The sequence below is a fragment of the Hemibagrus wyckioides genome, linkage group LG05 (assembly GCF_019097595.1).
Source record: "Hemibagrus wyckioides isolate EC202008001 linkage group LG05, SWU_Hwy_1.0, whole genome shotgun sequence".
In the NCBI taxonomy this organism is placed as follows: Eukaryota; Metazoa; Chordata; class Actinopteri; order Siluriformes; family Bagridae; genus Hemibagrus; species Hemibagrus wyckioides.
This window is the reverse complement of record NC_080714.1, coordinates 5,444,137-5,459,768: the sequence shown is the minus strand read 5'-3', so window position 1 is coordinate 5,459,768 and position 15,632 is coordinate 5,444,137. Positions and strand designations below refer to the sequence as shown.

The 15,632-nt window shown below is 41.8% G+C and overlaps 1 protein-coding gene across 1 annotated transcript; it reads left to right on the top strand.

The window, feature by feature from the left end:
- Window positions 1-7,858: 7,858 nt before the first annotated feature.
- On the top strand, window positions 7,859-15,069 carry egr3 (early growth response 3). Its single transcript, XM_058390057.1, has 2 exons — window positions 7,859-8,379; window positions 11,656-15,069. The coding sequence occupies exons 1-2, from the start codon at window positions 8,223-8,225 to the stop codon at window positions 12,789-12,791; spliced, it is 1,293 nt and encodes a 430-aa protein (XP_058246040.1). The 5' UTR covers window positions 7,859-8,222; the 3' UTR covers window positions 12,792-15,069.
- The last annotated feature ends 563 nt before the right edge of the window (window positions 15,070-15,632 follow it).

Below are 15,632 nucleotides of genomic sequence, written 5' to 3'. Positions count from 1 at the left end.
GGATTTCAGGTTTGTGTTAGACATCCAAACATAAAAATAAACAGCTCGAGGAACGGGTGAGAACGATGAATAGTGGCTACTAGCACACTTTGGAGAGGGTGTGTGGAAATATCGTTGAGCTGGAGAGGAAATACGTCAGGGCCAATAGAGGAAGAAGGGGGTGAAACCAACACCACAACTCAGACGGAAGCCGCAATGGAACTACGACTAAAATACTCTCACAGCTACTTTCGGCCAGACGGTCCTAGAGTGACAGGGGGGCACAAGTTCATGTCTTTTTAACCACTGTGTGAGGTTTTTTTTTTCGTAACGGGAGACTGAAGTGTCATATTTGTGAATGTGACTGGCAAGTTTCCACTGTGCAGTTTCTGTCTTACATACCTGAGTAATTTTATGTTTATATTCGGCAACAAATTTACATGAAGCACTATTTCAAGCAGAATTGGTCTAATAATGTAGTGTCACTTCATATCGGCATGTGCATATGCAAATGATTCCAATGTGCCTGGATTATTTTTTACAACATTAATACACACTGATTTTATTTGAATTAAAGTTACTTCTGTTCCTGTATATGTTGTTCTATTACAGAAAAGTTCTCATTTAATGATAAAGATGATTTCTCCAACAAATTGCTAAATAGTCCTGGAAAATGCCATCCTTTTACATCAACAAGATCAGTGGAGGTAATGAGCTAAACCTGTAAGACAGAAATACAGCCCCAGCTTTTACCTCGGACAATGAAGACTCCTTCCCCAAGTGGTAAATAAACATCTCCTCACCACATCTGTTTAAAGTCTGTGTCCATCATACAGGCCCCTGTGAGACTTCATACTAGAACAAGCATGTTAATATTAACTTAGAGCTGTTGTTAAAGAAAACTGACCAATCAGAAGTGAGAATTCTGCATTGTGACTGTGGTTTAACACATTTTTATGAGCAAGAGATGAATGCTACAGATTGACCTTCATACTGTTAAAATGAGTTGATACACACAAACTCCTACAGTTCAACAGAACACATATTTCCTTACAAAGCTCTCGTCTCCAGAGGAGAAAAGAAACTGAAGAGCATCGCTGGAGATGGAGCATTGGTTTTCATTCTGCTGTCTCAAAGGAGCATCACTATCACTGTTTGGAAACAGTGGGCTGGATTTGGATGTGATGATTAGTGCAGGTGAGTGGTGTGATTAAAACATGTACACTTTGTCTTTGTAGCTGTATTTATTGAGGATCTTTGTGGCCTTGTTCTGAACTCAAGACATGAACTAGCTTGGTTTGGTCTAGTTCTCAGACGCTAAGTAGTCAAAGCCACAATCCTACCCAACACAAACATACACTCATCTTTGTTTTCCTTTGGCTCGGTTCAGAGTTGTAATCGTCTTGGGATTGTGAGTTCAAATCCCATTCAAGCCTCAGCGAGCCTTGACCGGGACTCTGAAAAAGCAAAATTGATCATACACATTGGTGTATCCTCTCTTCCCTGTCAATCACATTGACACTGACCAATCATAGGCATCTGTGAGCTCATGTATGTGGAAGAGGGCAAATAGCTTCCCTGTAACTCAGTATGAGCCACAGGTTGAAAAGATGTGTCTGGCTAGCTTTATGTTTCTCTGAGGAAGCATGTTAGCCCTCATCCTTGCCAGTTGGTAGCTGGAGGGAGAGCCGGTGGGAGGAACTTGGCACGAGTAAGTTTGTGATGGAAAATGGACGGTTAGATCATGTCTAAATGTGTGTGTTTGTGTGCATGCCTATTCAAATAAGGGGACCTTTTGCCAAACAGTTACACAGCGTTGGCATTCAGACTTTATCTCAGACATCATTCTTCTGCACTGAAGCTCCTGTTTTTACATGATTTGACCAAATATGATATCTAAGCATTAATACTGAACATTCCAGACTGTTATGATTTTATTAGTCCTGCTTACAGTGGCTTAACGGCCTCTACATTATGAAGTGGTCAGTTTTGGTTCAAAACCCTAGTTTCACTGGTTCCAGCGTCTCTGCTTGACCACTCCTAATGCTCTGCTGTCCAGCTGTCACTCCTGAAGCATGATTATGGCTCAGCAATCACACCATCATTGACGAAGGTACGACAATAATTGAGAGGATGTTTATTTGTGACAAATTTAATGTGCTAATGGAGTAATACATGATTTTAGCTGATTGTGGAGTCAATCTCTATAGTTGAATCAAGGTCCAAGCATCATGAGCATCACTGTATACTGAAACGTTCACAGGTTCAATGAATAGTGAGCTACTCTTCAAGAACATTATTGTGTTTTGACATTATTTTTGTAATGCTCAGCATGAATAAATAAATCATGAATAAATTCACACCTGTTTATCCAAAACAGTGGAATAACCAAATGCTGTTCCATTGTCAATACTGGAAATATATATTTTTTGTATTGGAAATGTTTTTTTGGAACAATGTATTATGTTGCAGGTGAACCATTGTTTAATCCTCACACATCGTTTCAAAATGTATATAAATAATCGTGTAGCCGAGCTTCCAGGGCTTGGCTCCAGGCAACATTAGCAACGAGGAACAGTCATTTGAATTGGTCTGAATGCAGCCTGGAAAGAAACACAACTAATTTGATTATATGCCCATGGTGGCTTTGAATTTTTCCGCCACCTCGCTCAACAGATCTGTGACAGCTGAGCAATTCCATGGAATCCCTGCATGCAAAGTGAGCCGGGGGAACCCTGGTGATAGTGATGTAACGACTGAATGGTGCAACCGTTTACACACCAACTCCCGGAACGGCCAGTCATTGACTCATATCTCAACAATAGCGCTAAACATAATGTCCTTTATGAGGAAAAAAAGGTAGTGCCATCTTGCATGTCATCTTTCCATCTCTAACCCTATTAATAAGTTTGCCATGTTAGAAAGTGCCCTGATATTAATAGCATTCCTGCTCTGATGGAATTCCCTCACTCATAGCTGCTTCAAGGTGAGCAGGATGGATGTAGGTCAACTTTAAATTGACAGAGAATGACATTTATTCATCTTTTAGTAACGATTTATCCTGGTGGATCAGGAGCTTATTCCAGGAATTCTGGATGCAAGTTTGGAATACACCCCCTTAGCATAGCCGATTCATAAATCCACCCACTTTGCATGTTTTTGGGAGCTGGGATGAAACCAGAGAACCTGGAGGAAGCACGTGAAGCATGCAAAACTCCACACGGACATTTTGCCCAAGCTCAGGATCAAAACCATGCTATCTATTGTACCACCATTCCACCTTGAACCAGGATGATGTAATGCTAATGTTCTAGGTTCCTTCATCACCTATCTACATGTATGGCATCTTGAAAGACCCTACAAAGGTATAGTAAGCCTCTGCGATTATACACTTCTTCTTTTTGTATTCACATGAGTGATAAATGTGTTTTCTGCCATTTCTGCCTGCAGGACTAGAGAGTATAAGAGAAGAAGTTCCTCTCAGGTGCATTCAAGACAAAAATGGTTAGCTTTAACAAGTATGAACCATGCCCAGGAGGCAAAGTCACCCAAGACAAGACTGAAGAGTAACATTATAAAATCAAGTGAGACTAGGAACATGTTGCACCTACCGGCAAAGACAAGGATGGAAAAGCATTTTGGATTTAACAGGACAGGGAAAAATTAAAGAGGAGATGGGCATTCAAGAGTGAATTTGTTCTCAGCACAGACTGAGGGAGTGTTATGGCAAGTTTGCCAAGCTATACACGTCATGGCAATCAAGCAGTGGAAGAATTAAAAAAAATAAAACGTTCTACTTCCTCTGTTTTGGTCTATAAAAAGTATTATTCAAATGATCAAGTCTCCATTCTCACTTTCAGTGTTTGCTGCCATGCTGCTCCAACTGCCACCCAACTGGTGCTGCCAATGGCCTTCCTTCTTCAATATGAATGAAATATCTGTGAAATGGAAAGAGCTACCAAGACAAGCATGCATGCCAAGTACTGAGTCCTGGCAAATCCAGATTTCTGTCTTTTTTATCATAGCATTGGACAAAAATGTAAACCTATCATCTGATCCTTATAAAAGATGATAAGGAGGAGACGATCACTGTCCATAACAACAGAACAAATCTTCTTCGTTTGTGATTGCAATCTCGGCTGTTTTAAAAAAAAATTTACGTCCATATCCTGATCGGATCATAAGATATTTCCGATTGTGGGGAGATGGAGAACCCATAGGAATCCCCTGATGACAAATCCTGCTGTGTCATGCTATCTTAACGCTATCACCTACACATGTTACAGCCCGCCCATACGGTGGCAACAAGCCACTGGATTCCCCCGGTGTATGTGCATGCATTTGTCTCTGTGTGTGTGTGTGTGTTAGCTGTTTCGTGTCTATGTTTACCACGGCCCCTGATACACTCATGATTCAGACCCCTCTCCCACTCACTCTATTTTCGCTTCATTAGGGCCAAGTCTCTATCGTCTAGTATTTGTATTAGTGTCAATTGCCAAGGCGATTAATTTGAGAGATAGGAATGGGGTGTAGTGATTTTGGCATCACTTCGGTTGTGTGGGATTAACTAGGCCAGGTGGAGGTAAAGGTCATTTAAATATAGGGACTGTACCATTTAATATAGTGGGGGAAATATTACAGAATAGACATGCTTTAAATGGCTAGTGGAAAATAAATTTTCACCAAACTAATATTTCCTAAGGTCGCGTTACATAAACTGAGGCTGTAGAAAGGTCCGGATAAGCAACTAACATGACTGAACTGTGACAGCAGTGTTATCTTATAATTGCTTAACCGTTAATGATTTATTTACGGCTATAAATAAGGCCGTGATTATGTTGTTGTGCTTTACGTTACCCTTTTGACTCTAAAAATGGAGATGTGTGCATGACTGTTGTGATCCCACTCAATAGTATTTCCACAGGAGGTTTGACCAGCTTCCCACACTTATTATTTTTGATTGTGATATTTTCTCTCATTGGTTTTAAATATGAACAAATTAGTCATTTAAACCATGATGTCTTCGATCGCTTGTGCCGAAGACAAATGAATGAATGCTCAAAGACAAATTAATCAACGTGGCGTTTCTTTATGCCACAAGCTTCAGATCTGACCACTTGCATTAAAGTAAAAACTCAAATGAGACTCAGATGAATTTGGAACTTGGCTATAAATGCCCACTTCCCCATACATTCATCTATAAACTTTCTGTTTTCATCAGTAACATTGTCACTTTTTTTGAAATGGTCAATATGGTATACAAAAAAAAATCCCTTTTCCCCTTTCTCATCTCTCTACCTCTCTGTGTAGGCAGTTTCTCATCCAACGAGCTTCTTTAAATGATTTACATGAAGGTGTGTGATTGGCTGAATTCATATGGAGAATCTGACATAAAAGTTGTTTTACTAAATTATTTAGCCAAAGCATAAATTTATATCCAGTTCATTGTAGGCAGAAGTAGCTCAGTGGTTTAGATATTGAGCTTCTAGTCAGAAGGTTGAGAGTTCAAATCCCAGTGTTCTTACGGTTGGGCCCTTAACCAAGGCTCTTAACCTGTAACTGCTCACTTGTAATAAATCTAAGCTGCTCTGGGTAAAGGTATCTGCCAAATGTACTAAATCTCAATTTGTTGGGTCATTTAAATGAGTTGGTAAGCTGGAGTGTTGGAAATACAGCCATTTTTTCCATGCGTTGACCAGCTCTGTATTACTCAAGTGCTGGATTTGGTCCGGTGAAATACTTTGTTGGATCCGCAACCAGCCCACGGGTCCACATGATGTAAATGCACACATACAAGGCACCTTTTGGCTAGGCCACAGCTCCAAATTGTTAGGAGCAGGCAGATTTGTTTTTCACCTGATTAAAAATTTATGTATGCTGGGCTAATATCATAGTTCTGTCTGTAAAATGTCAGTGAGCAGAAGAAGATTATGGCATGCGGAGTTTGAATTTCATCCCAGTTAGATAGTAGATGTTAGTTTGGGAGCGCAGGAGCTTGTTGAGGCCCTGCTGAGACATTAGAAGCCTGGGCTCGATGGCAGTGCTCCCAGGCCTCTGGGGGGAAAAAAAGTAGGAACTTATTATTGTTCTGTGCATTTTTTGGCCTATCGGTTGACAGGCTTGTAGCCGGCATGCAGATGTCAACCTGATTTGCAGTCCAAATTGTAACTTTATCTCTTTCTCTCTCTCTCTTTCTCTCTCTCTCTCTCTTTCCATATTGCATCAGCATCCGTTCCAGCGCATGCATGGCAGCCTGGAGTTTTACTCAGTGTCGATAATAAGTGTGGCTCAGTGCCTCACTGATTGGCCAGGCTCAGGAATGGAGAATTTTAGCTGGACATATGAGCGGTCTCGTGGGATTCTCCGGCCTCCTAATTGGACTGTGTACAGTCAAGTATGTCCATCCTACACAGAGCTATATATAATAATGATTATTAGCATTGTGTCATGTACTTTTTTGTTATTTATTTATTTGTTTGTTTGTTTCTTTGTTTGTTTAGCAGTTATTTTTGTATGACTTGATTTTTGTCCGAACAGATCCTGCAACAGTATTGTTGCTCTTTTAGTTTTTAGTTTTATTTTATTTTATTTCAACTCCATTATTATCCTAACTACTCAAACTAAATAAAAATGCAACTAGCATTTAAAATAAACAAAAATAAATAAATAAAAAGTTAGTCAGTGTTACTTGAAATGAAAATATAAACGTGTCCGATAAGGTTTTTTTTTCTCTCCTCGGGACTTTAGGAGATGAAATATGACCCATGACGTTTGGCCTCTGCGGTTCCTTTAATGGCGGCAGGTTCCGATCTCTTTTCCACCAGGTCGCGCAGGCGGAAATGCGCTGACCAAATAAGGGCAGCGAGGAGGGCGGAGCCGGATATGAACGCCGTACATGGACTTTCCACTTTAGCGTGGCGCGCGCGGTCAAAGCCGAGCCCGCTGATTGGCTGGAGCCTTTTCTGTATTTACAATTGTGCTTTTTCCTTTCTTTTTCTTTTTTCTTTTTTTTTTACTCCGATCTTCCGCCAGTGCCACCGCGCTTCTCCCCGCTGATGGGCTTCAGACAGAGGAATGATCTCGCAGTGTGTGCCAGGCGGCCAGATTATAATCTGAGCAGTGGAAACGTTTTGAGCAACAAACATTTCTCCTTTTCCCCCTCTGCTGTAGTTCACTTCCCAAATACAGCAGGCGCTTGTTGTGAATGATGAGGGTACTTTAACACAACTAATCATTATAGAGAAAAGTGTATAGACGCAAAAACATCTAAATCATAATAATAACTGGGCGTTTAAATACCATGGCTTTTTCGACTCACTAACAGCTTTATTCGGCTGTTAACTATTTATAGTGATAGAGTGATATTCACACACGTGCACTATAAGGATTATGGAGCTCACTGTACGTGCACAACCATCCTTCTCCTACCAAATCCAGATCTTCTTCTAACTGGTGAAAAAAAAAAGCCAAAAGGAAAAAGCACGTGACAGCATCCTGTCGTTCTTTTCTAACGTTTCCTTCCAATGTCATCCGTGCAATCTAAAATGTTTAGAAAAATCCCCAGAAAATAAATGAAAAGAAACTTGCTCCAGCCTGCCTCCGTATAATTCCTTTCACTTTTTTTTTCAGGCTCCGTCCCAAACTGCACAATGCGTCCTGAACAACGCTGTGGGTCAGTGCAGATGGCCGCCGGAGCGCGCGGTTGATCTTGCGGTTCGGCGTCGCGGTTTGGGACGCAGCCCCGGGGCTCAGAACGTTCCACTACGAGGTGCTTCCATTGTGACGTCGCGCCGTAGCGGCCACAGTTCCTTTGTGTCTCCATGTATGGGCATCTACGTCACGGACTTGTTCCGCCCCCCGGTTTTAACGAGAAAAAGCGTTGGAGTTCCCTCGGCTGAGCTACACAGCGAGCAGCCAGTGCACTTGTGCAATCATCACCAACATCATCGCTCCATTTGATTCAGAGACTTTTAAAAAAAACCCATCCAAACAAGCGATGCCGAAATAGCGCACAAAATTCAGAGAAAAAGGCAAAGCAAACAAGGGGAAGAAAAAAAAAAAGAAGGTTGAGTTGAGACATCTTTCGAGACCGGGAACTTGGATACAATCATTACTTAAGGGATTGTTTTGTTTTTTGGTCGTATTTTGTTTTCGACTTTAGATAAAGCGCGGAAGACTGGAGACCGCGGGCGAGTTAAAGCCCGCGCGCTGTCGCCGACACAACCTACTTGATTTAACTTGCTATGACAGGTAAATTAGCGGAGAAGCTCCCCCTTACCATGAGCAGTTTAATCAACGCCATACCTGACAGCCTTTACCCTGAAGAGGACATTCCCACTTCATCTATGAACATCTTCACCAGCACGGACTCCGTCTCGCACTACTCGCAAATGAACACAGGTAAGTTTGACAATCATCTCTCAGTTATATGTGTGGAAGAGTTGTTACGCGACATGATGTCGTTGTGTGTAGTTATAGTACTAGGAACGAGCCTCACTCGGTATCATGGTGTGTGGATCACGGGGATGTTGGATGAGTGATCAGTGAACTGTATTTATTCCCAGTATAAGTATTAAGTGAAAGAGTGGTATCAGGACCCCTTTGTAGCGCACTGTATGTATCTATATATGTATGTATGTGTATATATATAAAAATGTGTGTGTGTGTGTGCGTGCGTGCGCGCGCGCGCGCTCGCTCGCAACCTACCTGTTCACTCTCCTTAGTGATACTGAGTGAGATGATGTGTAGTGGCCAATTATTTTACAGATTAACAAACAGCCCGAGGTGTTAATGAAGCTAAAGTCATGTCAGAGTCTGATCTGTACAGCAGTGTCCTAGATTGGAATAAGGTTTATTATATTGACAGGCTATAGGAACACGCGTTACTGTGTTAATATCACGTGATAGGAGTCGGAAGAGGGCATCCAGGTGGTAGGGTGCACGTGCTGAACAAACACAACTACAGTACTGAATGAACACCTACAGTGTGCTTGGACTTTAGATCCTTATTATTTTCTTGTGGTTTTTTTAGACATTGAAGAAAGGTTAGAATAATAGAATAATGCTCAAAATGTTCTTAATAATTATACAGTGTCTATTTAAAGTGTGCAAATATTATATATATATATATAAAATGTAAACTAGTCATTTTCAGTGAAATGCAGTTCGTGACACAGTAAAGTAAATTATAGGTAAACGCAACACCTGCACAACTTGTTCTTATGGAATTATTTTAACCCCTTTTTCTTCTTCTTCTTCTTCTTCTTCTTCTTCTTCTTATTATTATTATTATTATTATTATTATTATTATTGTTATTATTATTATTAGTGCTAACGCCTAACATGCATTTTAATTTTATTTATTTATTTATTTATTTATTTATTTATTTATTGATATTTTTGGATAAGTCAGTGTTTTGTTATTTAAGGCCCGAAATGGAGTCGAGCTGCCATGGCGCAGGTGGGCGGTTTTTTTGGTCGGCGCGCGCGCTGCTTTCGAAATATGTTTCGTGCCAAAAACGCTTCACACGTGCACGAGGCTCCGCTTCCACCACCACCGAAAAAAAAAGAGCTAATCATGAAATCCTCTTAGAAACCTATATGGATGTTATGGTCTATAATATATTTAATTCGGCACATTTTGGCGTGTTAATGCAGTGCGTTCCAGAGGGACATCATCACCACCACTGACCATATAAGGTTTGACTCAAACTGTCAAATTATTTTAGGGGGGAAATAAAAAAAAAATAAATAAACAAATAAATAATGAATTAACTCACGCTGTGCATATAGGGTTGTGAAATAATTTTTTCGACAAAATGAACTAATTGACCAAGCAAAAAAAATAGAAATAGCATGAAGGGGGAAAAAATTTTTTTTGCAGAAAAATGATTTTTAAATACTAGAGAAATAAATAATCTGTACAGCTTATAATTAATAATATAGTTGCACATTTTTTTAAAAAAAAAAAAAAAAAAGGTAATCGAAACAGCTAATTTACATAAAGACAAACAAAAAATAATATTTATAAGCTAAAAAGGAAAAACACTCCGATTGTGATTAACATCTGCGATCTTAAAAAAATAAGGTGCGACGTCTAAAAACAGAGGATCTCATATCCCGGTAATTGTTATTTATTTTACATTTAATTTACGTCTGAACGATTTAATACGCAGTTTCTTTCCCCAAACAGCAAGGAATGTCGGAAAAACAAAGTTTTCAATGTGATCTTATAATGACCCGAATAAGACTAAGTGCAGGCTGTATTGTAGTGTTGTATTCGTGGGAATGTAAAATAGAGGTGAAAATAAAAACAAAACAATCCACAAAAATACAATGTGTTCGGATATTTAATACCAAACCTTTCTATCTGTTCCAAATATGATGGAAGAAATATTTTTTTAAAAATCTTGAATTAGAGAGGTTTTCGTTGGGAATAAGCGCACAGGTTATTTTTGTGTGTATCAGGACTCGTGGGTTTGTATATAATTGGCGGTGGACTTCTGAATGAGCTCCACTTTCCTACACACATTAATACGAAGCTTTAGTTTTAATCACACGTCTCTCTCTCTCTCTCTCTCTCTCTCTCACACACACACAGACACACACACACACACACACAGAGAGAGAGAGAGAGAGAGAGAGAGAAGGAAAAAAATCACCAGTGTTAATTTAACACCTACAGTCCTTCATTTGGGTCCATCTGGACTTATAAAAGCACAATGAGTGTTAATTTGTCCTCATGTTATCCGTCTCAATGAGGTTAAAAGTGACATAAATGACAAATCCACGCGAAATTAAATTAGACCTAAGTGAAATACATGCTTGGTCCAGATTTAGAAACTCTCTTGTCCCAGATTGAATTCTTTATCTCAGAGAATGTGTTTGTCTTTGCACACATATGTGTTTTGGGCTTCTGTTTGTTTGTTTGTTTGGTTTGTTCTCACCCTGAACCGTGATTTGGTGTATTCTGTTGAATTCTGTATCAGAGCACCAAGACAAATCCAGTGTGAAATCCTAGGACTGGTATTTTGTGTGTGTGTGTGTGTGTAAGTTGGCAGGAGAGATTTTTCTCTGTAGGTTAAATTCTATATATAAAAACACTGGAAAGCAAAACATTCATGAAGAGGATTTGAGAAAGAGTGCTTCATAGATATATGATGCCATGACCAAGTTCATTGATGAACGTTCTATTTAGATTCAGTGTGTGTGTGTGTGTGTGTGTTTGTGTTTGCAAGAGAACGAGCATGCCTGCTTGATATGACACACGGTTCTACAGAGAATCCTGTATCTTCTGAAGGACACGTTGTACTTTAGAACCTGAGGGAGGGAGAAAGAGTGAGAGAGAGAGAGAGCGAGAGAGAGAGACAGAGAGGAAAAGACAGAGAGGAGGAGGGAATGTTCACTTCAGTCTCAAGTCAGCCGACAAACTTTTTTTTCCGTTGACAAAGACCTAATTATCGTTATTTTCTTTGCGATAGTTTGGGTCGAACAGAGGTATGGAGAGATGCTGTGTTTTGTAGCCAGGTTAAAAGGTTGTCATTATTCTTGCTAGAGGACATTGTTTCAAATAGCAACACCCTGTTTACGAACCTCTGTGAAATAATAGCTATTTTAGACTAGAAGTGCTTTTTGTGTCGTTTTCTCCTCAGTCAACCTTTCCTTTTCTTCCCACAGATAATATCATGGACTTAGGAATGGGAGGTGAGAAGAGCAACAGTGAGCTCCCATATGCTTCCAGTAGTTTTCAATCCAGTCGAAGCGGGCAAACAGTTACATATTTGGGAAAGTTTGCCTTCGACACGCCACCATCAGGCAGCATCGGCAGCTCAGGTTGGTGCCCGGATAACAACATCATCAGCCTGGTGAGTGCCGGCATCCTCGGCGTGTCCCCGTCACCGGGTACCATCACCACTCAGACGTCGTCATCGGGCGGCATGAGCGTCCAATCGTCGGACATTGATCAAGTGTACGCTCCGCCCCTTCCCGCCTACTCCGCCTGTGGTGACATGTACCAGGAGCAGGTGGCGTTCCACCACAGCCCCGCAGCATCGTCATCGCTGCCCTACGCACCCTCCGAGTACCACAGTTCCACCAAAGCTGTGGACGCCAGCCTCTTCTCCATGATCCCCGACTATAACCTGTTCCAGCACCAAGGTGGCGCGGGTGAAGCGGGCGCCATGGAACACAAACCTTTCCAAAGCGTCGAGCCCCTTCGCGTAAACCCGCCGCCTATCACACCGCTCGAGACCATCCGGGCGTTTAAGGACAAGCAGCAGCTGCAGCCGGGTTTCCTGGGTTCGCAGCAGCACCACGTTTCCCAGCACCATCACCACCACCAGCCCCAAACTCTCGCCCTTAAGCCCGTGCGCCCTCGAAAGTACCCGAACCGGCCGAGCAAGACGCCGGTGCACGAGCGTCCCCACGCGTGCCCGGCTGAGCACTGCGACCGGCGCTTCTCACGCTCCGACGAGCTCACGCGCCACCTGCGCATCCACACGGGCCACAAGCCCTTCCAGTGCCGCATCTGCATGCGCTCCTTCAGCCGCAGCGACCACCTGACCACGCACATCCGCACACACACCGGCGAGAAGCCTTTCTCCTGCGACTTCTGTGGACGCAAGTTCGCTCGCAGCGACGAGCGCAAGCGCCACGCCAAGGTGCATCTCAAGCACAAGGACAAGAAACCTGCAGAAAAGGCGGGCAGCTCGAGTGCCACGGCGACAACGGCTACTCGCACGTCTCCACCTCGTTCCTGCGGGAGCAGCGGAGCCAGCGGGGCCAACGTTCTCACTGTTACCACATGCGCATAGGACTGAGAGTGCCACTAGTGTTTGATAAGAACGAGGGAGGAAGAAACTGAGCTCTTTCCTTTCTTCTGAAAGGCCTAGCCATTGACTCTCACAAACTCTCCCTCTCTTCATGCATTAGTTCTTTGTTTATAATGTTTTTATATGGTGATATAGTCACATTCATGTTGACCCTTACCGGGGGGGGGGGTTGAGGGGACACACTAGTGTTTAATGGCAGGGAGAATAGCAGAGTGGGGTAGCAGCCGGTGGACAGTCAGGTCATCCCAGGGAAAATAAAAAAAACAGGGCACTTTTGTTTTGGGAAAAGCATTACAGGCTCAGGGAGTCCTAATTTCCGGCTCCGTGGACTTACACACTCCATTGATATTTCAGTCTGGCTCAGATTAGTACTTTTTTTTTTTTAATAAGTATAGAATACAAGCTAACCTACACTTGGCATCAATTATTTTTTTACAGTTTGTCGACGGCTCATCCAGTACGAAAAAGTGCAATTTAATTTCCTCAACTTTGTTAATACCTTGTTTGCGCTGCACTTTGGTTCCTGTTGTTTGTTGTTCCTGTTTTTTTTCTCCCTTTTTTAAAATACAGCTTGTTAATTATTTAATTGATGCTATTTTTTTTTAAAAAGAATGTGCCAAATCTGTCTCTTTTTTTTATTATTATTATTACTTTAAATACTACAGCCAACTTTTTTTTTTCTCCCCCCCCCCCGTGTTGTCATTCTCGTGAGCGTAGCAGGGATTAATACAGTGAAGCTACTTGACGATGGATGGAGTTTAAGGGAAAGCCTTGAATTTTTACAGCAGCACTGAAAGGCTCAGAGTTGGAGTAGTATTCAAGTGGGTGTTTCTTGTGTAATTTAGACCGCATTATCTTAATATCTCAAAATCCCAGCAGTACAATTAAGGGGATCTGGATGGCTTTTTGGTAAACAGTAACAGATTGCCTGTACAATACCACAAAAAAAAAACAAAAAAAAAAACAAACAAACAAACAAACAACAAAAAAAAAAAGCAAGCAAGAGTGTGTATCTTGGCATCCGAGCTCACTAAAATGCAGTTTACTTATTAAAGCATGAAATTAAGATAAGATCTGTGGCTTTTAGGTGATCTGGTAAAGCCGAATAAAAAAGGCTTCATGTGCTCTGTTTAACGCTGAGATTTGTCCTGCCATTTCATTATTATTTTTTTCATTACTCTAAAAGTGATCAGTATGATTTCTTATCCCCAAAACCGCCTTAGTCTGTATGCCCTGCATGCGTCCGTCACATGTTACTAGCGTGTCTGGATTAGCACCGAAACAAAAGGACATTTTCCGGGAGCAATACGTGTGCAGCTCGACCCCCTCGTCTCGTCACAGGGAGCTGATGTGAAATGTGAAACCTCTCTTTCACGTCTGTGTCGTTATCATATTGTATGTCCGCGTCATATCGTCGTTGCCGTCACGTCGTCGCCGACCATGCTACGTTTCATCCGTCCCGCTTCGTTGAGCACACACACACACAAATGATGGAGCTTTAGAGCATTAACGTACGGCTAATCTGGGATGCCGGCTCTCTGACTGAACTCAGCCGTATGCATGCTGTTAGAGATGCTATGCTTTTTTGGATGTTTTGTTGCTTGTTGTCTCTTTTTCTTTTCCCTTCACAGCTCAGCAGCAGTAACGTGGTATCTCCACGTGTTTTTTTTTTTTGTTTTCCGTTTTTTGTTTTTCCCTCCTCCTCCTCCTCCTCCTCCTACATGGAACACACTGAGAGATTCTGACTATCCGAGAAGGATCGTCTTCTTTTATTTTATTTTTTTTTTTTGTACAGCCGCCTATATAAACACATGACTCGTGTTTTCTACTAAGAATGTACAGTTTAAAGGAAAGCAATGCGCTTCAGTATTACTGTGTGTGTGTCCGTGTCCGTGCGAACACACACGCCAACAACACCCCCACCCCCTGACCCCCTTTCCATCCCCTCCCACTGCCCCCCCCCCCAAAACTCCCCTGATCCGAGACTGGATGCAAAGGGTGTGTTAACGTACATTTCTGAAGACTGTGTACATAATGTAGAATGTGTTTTTGTTTTTGTTGTTGTTTATTTTATTTTTTTTTAACTGTGAGTGCGTTTAAAAAACAAACAAAAAAAAACAAACAAAGAAGCGTTGTCCAACAGTGTCAAACCTGATGCATCATACGTCCATGAAATATTGTTTTTGTGCATAATATACAAAGATGGAGACACACTGAATCATGTGTTTATTAAAGAAATAAACCATAAGGTTATTTGGAACATGTGTGTATGTCAATATTTCGAAATCTTTTCTTTTAATTAGCTGTCTTCGCCCGATGGAGACACGGGGTATATTGTAAAGCGCTATAACAGCATGGCTCGGTGTAGCGTTGCTGTAGTAATTATCATCGTTGTGTGTTGGCCCGAGGCGCTCGTGGCAGGAACTGTGTTCTTATTTGGAAGAGAAACAGACCAGACCTCAATTCAAACGTACAGTATTATAATTATTCCGTGTTTGCTGGAGTCGTTTTGCCTCGGCTCTGACAGGGAGAGTGAAAATGCCCCGTTCGTAGCGCACTCCTAATAAACTGACCTGTGTAGCGTTGAACCTTGCTGTCCTGCACAAATCCCTACCACTTGTGGGCATGCGTGTCCTGGAACTCTGCCATGTGTCCTCCAATTAACACGGCCCCCCGACGGCAGTGTGGTTCTGTATTCAGTCGGTTTCCCTGGAATGAATGCATGCCCGAGACCGTAGGCGTCGGTTGACGTTGGCTAATCTAGTACCGTGAATTCATATCAACATGAATAGCGCAGCCTGCATCTCGTTCTTTCGCAGCATA